Here is a 6,662-nt window from a genome sequence, read left to right as displayed (position 1 = left end):
CAACCGTATCTATTCGCGGTTCTTGGGTGAGGGCTACGCGTATTCATGGCTGTGTCCAGCTCAAATATTATATTATATTATCTTTATTATTATTAATTAAATAACATAAATAAATAACATAAATAAATAAATAATAATATAAAGGCTATTGGACTTGAGAAAGTTTGTTAGGTGCCTTTCAAGCACTATGATTAATAATGATTCCCTTTCTCTTTGGATATCATCTCTATCCTATATGTTTCAAAATACCTTTCTTTTTAGATATATATATTAAATATATTTTTTTTAAATATTTATAAATATAATTTAAATTTTTACATTTACCCGACCGTTGAGATTAGAGTTGTAAAATCATTGTTTACGGGGACAATCTAAAAGTTTTCGTGAGGCCCTCAATTCACACATTTTTTTGCACTTACTATTTTGAAAATAAAGGTTCACTTTGGTATTGACCATTGACCGATGTAAATACCTTTTGGAGGGAAGACGGTACAAAAACCGTCATAAGGTCCACATTAATCTCACAGTGTGGCGGACACTATCTTGACTAAATATTTTAAAATAAATTTTCTATTATTTAGACAAATTGAGGTGATTTCATTTGTCTGAATTTATTGGTCTACCCTTTCATAACCATCATATGCTCCGAGCCACTAACCGCCGTCTTTGCATCCCCTGATGCCGACTGAGCTGGCTGTCCCAATAGGAGTGGTTTAGATTAAATTTTAAAGACATAATGAAATACATTGACTTTTAGTCTAATATTAAAAATATTTATAGAAAGTTAAAAATAATAATGTAATTTTTGAAAAAATTGAAGTATTTTAAAAACAAATTCCTAATAATTTTTTTATAATTGCGAGAAAAAAAAAAAAAAGTTGAAAAGCGGAGGGGTTGGAGAGCCAAGCCGAATGAGCCGAGTATAAAGAGTCACGTCGAACAGAGACGTCGTCATATCCTCAGCAGTTAGGTGTCGTTACAGTTAACGGCGAAAGTAACGGAAACGGCAGAATTTAACGTTTCAAAATCCAGCCCTGCAGTCCCACACAAACACGCCCTTCTTCTACCTTCTAAACTCTCTCTCTCTCTCTCCCTCAGCCGCGCCAGAAACGTTAAAGCAAAATCTCCTTTTCACAGCACTGTTTCTTCATCATCATCGCCGCCATCACCATCACCATCACCACCTCTTTCTCTGTCTGTAATGGAGACTTCTCGGACTTGCCATTCCTAGCGTCTCTGCTGAAGCTACTAGCAGAGAGCTTGAAAATCTCTGTTGTAGTTAGATTTCGGCAGATCTTTTGCTGTTTGGAGTTGAGTTTTACGGTGAGATCTGATTGGGAGAGTTTTTGTGGTATGGAGGAAGAAAACGGCGCTCTGATTCAGAGCCTGATTGATGTAGTGAACGAGATTGCTTGGATCTCGGATTTTAGGCATACTGTCAAGAAGCAGTACTGCAATTTGTCCAGGAGATTGAAGCTTTTGATCCCAATGTTCGAAGAGATTAGGGATAGCAAAGAGCCAGTCCCCGAGGATACTCTCAAGGCTCTCGTATTGTTGAAAGAAGCTCTCGAATCGGCTAAGAAGTTGCTCAGATTTGGAAGCGAGGGGAGCAAGATTTTCCTGGTAAGTTCGCGTTTTATTTGTTGTCTTTATTTCTTTCAGTCATAAGTTATTGCGTGTGTGTATCGGTTGTGGAATTGCATATCTTGAGCTGATTGTCTGTTCTCCTTCTTTTTTCTTTTTAATAAGATTGCTTCTCGCAATCCTTTATCTTCTTGTAATATTCTCTTCTCCTAATTCCCTTGATCGAAGAAAGCGAGTGAACATTGGCTCCCTTCATTCCAGAATTGTGTGTTTGCTGAATTGATTTAGTAGAAAATCGTCGTTCTTGTCGCCGGGCTATCGTGTATATAGGCCAATAACATTTTCGATGCAAATTTAAACATTGAAAAACGCAGTAAAATATATCTGTTACGTGCAGTCCGGATTCTTGTGTGCTAGGAATGAAAGATTTAGAAGACAGGAAATCAGTTGACGTTTCTATTTTTGCCTAATATTTACATCATTATGAAACGGCAGAGATATAAATCTTAAAATTCCGTGTGCTTGTCAATTTGGCAAGTAATTGAGTTACAAAAGTTTACCATTTTATTGTTTCCACTTGCAGATGACCTTTTCCAGTAGATGTTCTTTCTATAATTAAACTTTATTTGTATTCATGAATATAATTCAACTACTTCCGTTTTAAATCCAATTCCAAATGAGCAAGCTAAGCTTAATTGATTTTATCCATCAGGCATATAGATCTGATTGAAATTTTATCGCCACAACAATACAATTACTTCCAACTTCTAGTCAGATGATGCATCAAAGTTCTACAGCTAATTCCAATCAAAAGGAAGGAGCATCTGAAGCATTATAGATATATGTTAGCATATCTACTTTTAATCAAACTTCATTTTGTTATCCATTCTAGGCCATAGAGAGGGAGCAAATTATGAACAAATTTCATGAGGTAACCGCTCGGTTGGAACAAGCTTTGGAAGGAATAGCCTACGATAAACTTGATATATCCGATGAAGTTAAAGAGCAGGTAAGAAATAAAATTATATCATCTTCTTACTTTGAATTTACAGTCTCTAGGCACGGTACCTGCATGTTAGGTGATAATACTAGCTCGGTTTGATCGACTATCATTTCAGGATGACATTAGACTTGTATTTGCAATAAGCCAACCTATTTTTAGAACATCTGCAACATCTTTATATTGATTTCTGTAAGTGTTGTTCAATGAAATTATTGCTCAACCTTTAATAATTTCAACTCTTAAAACTATTGCTCAACCTTTAATAAACATTTATATCTAACTGCTGAGCTATGAACGAGTTGACATTGTTTTCTAACAAAGGAAATGATGTTGCCTGAGGGCTGAGAAATACAAACTCTCCTGGGGAAAACCCCTTGTTCACGTCGGGATTGTTGTCGTTGTATATTTATAGTTTTCATTTTTTCTGTTGAATTAGGATGATACAATTTTTTTTCAATTTTTTCATGTCTTACTGTGCATTTTGTGCTGAAGCCAAAGTTAGAAATAACTGTGTGTTAAAAGTCCAGAAATTGAACGCAACTTAAAAAATATTATTGATCCAGATGAAATATATGCAGTACTAAACTAGTTGAACTTATATAAAGGTTACAAAGGATGTGGACGAACCTTTTGTGGTGATTAGATCTTCCTTTGTGTTCATCTCTACTAGATATTAGATAACGTTTAGAAGCCTGAAATCAATATTTTCAAATAATTATGTACGCATCTACAATCCTCTATGTAGGTCGAGCTTGTTCTTGCTCAGTTCAGAAGAGCCAAAGGCAGGGCCGATGTTCCTGACTCTGAGTTATTGGATGATATCTCTGCCCTTTATAACACGAACAATGATTCTTCTATAGATCAAGATCGGCTGAGGAGACTGTCCGAAAAATTACAGTTATTAGGAATATCCGATCTTGCACAAGAGTCAATAGCTTTGCATGAGATGGTTACTGCTACTGATGGAGATCCAGGTCAAAGCATTGAGAAGATGGCAGGGCTGCTGAAGAAAATAAAAGATTTCGTGCAATCGGAGAACCTTGAAATGGACGATCCTGGTAGAGAAAAGAATTCTCCAGCAAGTTGTAGTGGACAAATATCCAATGAGAAAAATAACAAGGCCCCAATTATACCAGATGATTTTCGCTGCCCCATATCCCTGGAGTTGATGAGAGATCCTGTCATTGTCTCAACTGGACAGGTACTTGAGCATTTGTGTTTTCTCGTTGATAACAAATAATTTCCACGTTACAGTCTCTGCCTTCACTTTACTTATCACCGGCTCAGTTATTTGCATGACATCCTCATACTTTCAGATACGAGTAGATAGGTAAAAAAACAATATAAGATTGAGATATTTTAGGTGCATAGTGTCACGATCATACTTGTCCAGGCAACATGGGAGTGTTGCCTGTAAAAGTGCGATTGTGACACATAACGTCCTAAAGTTGGAGCCGATTATGTTTCAACTTTCATCCTCGTGCTGGAGTAGTTTTAATGCTTAGTTTCAGATAGGATTACGTACTTTATTGCAAGTCTATGAGTTAGTGTTGCTTGCTGATTTACCATATTATTCATGCTTATATTTTTTTACTGAAATATGTGACATGTTAAGCCTTTTACATTTGTCTGATGCCTTAGCAGCCGTTGCTCTTGTGCTGATAATGTATTTAAATTTTCTTTGCTGTAGACCTATGAACGTTCCTGCATTGAGAAGTGGCTTGAATCCGGGCATGGGACATGTCCGAAGACACAACAGAAACTTTCAAGCACTACTCTTACACCAAATTATGTGTTGCGTAGCCTTATAGCCCAGTGGTGTGAGGCTAATGGTATCGAACCACCAAAACGACCCAGTAGTGCTCGACCGTGTAGAAGCTCGTCCTCTTGCTCACCTGCTGAACGCACAAAGATTGATATTCTTCTTTGCAAACTTGCATCTGGAAATCCTGAAGATCAACGATCTGCAGCTGGTGAGATCCGACTTCTTGCGAAACGGAATGCAGACAATCGCGTTGCTATAGCTGAGGCTGGTGCAATACCTCTCCTTGTCGGCCTTCTTTCAACTCCCGACTCCCGTGTTCAAGAGCATGCTGTGACAGCACTTCTTAACCTCTCTATATGTGAGGACAACAAGGGAAGCATCATTTCCTCTGGGGCAGTTCCTGGTATTGTTCTCGTTCTCAAGAAGGGGAGCATGGAAGCTCGGGAGAATGCTGCAGCCACTCTTTTCAGCCTTTCAGTGGTGGATGAAAATAAAGTTCGAATCGGTGCCTCCGGAGCTATCCCGCCGCTCGTCACGCTGCTCAGTGAAGGCACACAAAGAGGTAAGAAAGATGCTGCAACTGCTCTTTTCAACTTGTGCATCTACCAAGGAAACAAGGGAAAGGCAGTAAGAGCTGGCGTTGTTCCAACCTTGATGCAGCTTCTCACTGAACCTGGAACAGGAATGGTGGATGAAGCCTTAGCCATCTTAGCAATACTCGCCAGCCATTCCGAAGGGAAAGCTGCCATCGGATCTGCAAAGGCGGTACCGGTTTTGGTCGATGTTATCGGTACAGGATCACCGAGGAACAGAGAGAATGCAGCTGCAGTTCTCGTGCACCTTTGCTCAGGAGACGAGCAACACCTAGTAGAGGCCAGAGATCTTGGAGTGATAAGTTCATTGATAGATTTGGCACGCAATGGCACTGACAGAGGAAAGCGAAAAGCTGCTCAGTTGCTTGAGCGAATGAACCGACTCTTCGAGCACGCAGCGCACCCGGAGGAGATTCGAGTGCTTCGGTTGCAAGCACCGGAGTCTCGACCTCAAAACCAAGCATCACAATCAACCTCCACCACGGAAGTCGTCGGTAGCTGAGAGGAGACTTGATGTTGCTGGTTTCCGGGTTTGGTTTCTTTTGTTCCTTTTAAATGTGTACTGAAAAGAGGCATGTTTGCTTCACAAAGGGAAGGTGGAAGATCACCTGCCTAATCTGTAAGTTATTATCATAATTTATAATTTTTGTTTAGTTTTGGAGTTTCTAAAGGGAAAGGAAATTTCAGCTGTGGACAAAAGGCAAAGAATCTAAAACCTGCCATGTATGAATAATGATACATCCTCAAATTTTTTTAAGAGGAAAATTTAAAGAAAATTTATTGACTCTCGTAGTAGCAGACCCTTTGAGTATTAGTAAAATATATATTAATTTATACATTTTTGGCTTTATATTTAATGCTTATTACATTTCAAAATTGATTTTAACATACGTGTTACCATTCTCTCATTTAAACCAATTTCGTAAATAAATAATTTTTAATATTGCGCAGGAGTTCTAAAGGTTGAGTTGGATTGGAGAAGTCGTTCAGACAAAATTTTTAGGTTAGTTGGATTGGTGAACCGAACAACCCGAAAAGAGTTCACAACTCAATCCAACTCAAGCTAACCTTTTATTTTCGGGTTGGGAAGAGTTGACTTGTCGAGTTGTTTTTTTTTTTTAATTATTTATAAAATCCTACTTATGATCTTATAAGGCTCAAACATCAAACATTTACAAGTAACAATGCACCACTAACATCAACTACAAACATCAAATAATCTTAATTTTCGTAATAATCTTAAAATTAGGTTAAGTTGAGTTGTAACCTTATTTTTGAACAATCTTAAAGAGGAACATTATATAGCTCCCTTAGATATGAGTATACCGGGATCATATCCTGTGCCCTAGTGAGCGCTGATGAATTTGTTAATCGAGAATTAAAAATTTTCAACGAGGTCAGAAATAGTAAAAATAAAGATAAGTGGCGAGCCACCATGAATGAAAAGTAATATTTGTAGTCACGAATCAAACTTAGGTTCTAGTTTACAAACGGTAAGAGCTCAAGTCCACTGCTAATAGACATATTATTCTTGTTGGGTTTTCCCTTTCAGGCTTTTAAAACTCGTCTATTACAGAGAGATTTCCAAACTCTTATAAAGAATGTTTCGTTTCCCTCTCCAATTGATGTGAGATTTGCACAATCCACCCTTCTTCGGAGCCCAAGACAACGCCAATAGCTTATGCACTTAATCTTGGAGATAATCTAAATGAGAATG

The 6,662-nt window shown here is 38.0% G+C and overlaps 1 protein-coding gene across 1 annotated transcript; it reads left to right on the top strand.

Annotated features, from left to right (window-relative positions):
* Positions 1-1,042: 1,042 nt before the first annotated feature.
* On the top strand, positions 1,043-5,730 carry LOC111783084 (U-box domain-containing protein 13-like). Its single transcript, XM_023663966.1, has 4 exons — positions 1,043-1,623; positions 2,477-2,593; positions 3,333-3,788; positions 4,278-5,730. The coding sequence occupies exons 1-4, from the start codon at positions 1,354-1,356 to the stop codon at positions 5,445-5,447; spliced, it is 2,013 nt and encodes a 670-aa protein (XP_023519734.1). The 5' UTR covers positions 1,043-1,353; the 3' UTR covers positions 5,448-5,730.
* The last annotated feature ends 932 nt before the right edge of the window (positions 5,731-6,662 follow it).

This window comes from Cucurbita pepo, chromosome LG20 (assembly GCF_002806865.2).
Source record: "Cucurbita pepo subsp. pepo cultivar mu-cu-16 chromosome LG20, ASM280686v2, whole genome shotgun sequence".
NCBI classification, from domain to species: domain Eukaryota; kingdom Viridiplantae; phylum Streptophyta; class Magnoliopsida; order Cucurbitales; family Cucurbitaceae; genus Cucurbita; species Cucurbita pepo.
Note: the sequence above shows the minus strand (reverse complement) of the source record. Positions and strands in the feature narration are given on the sequence as shown.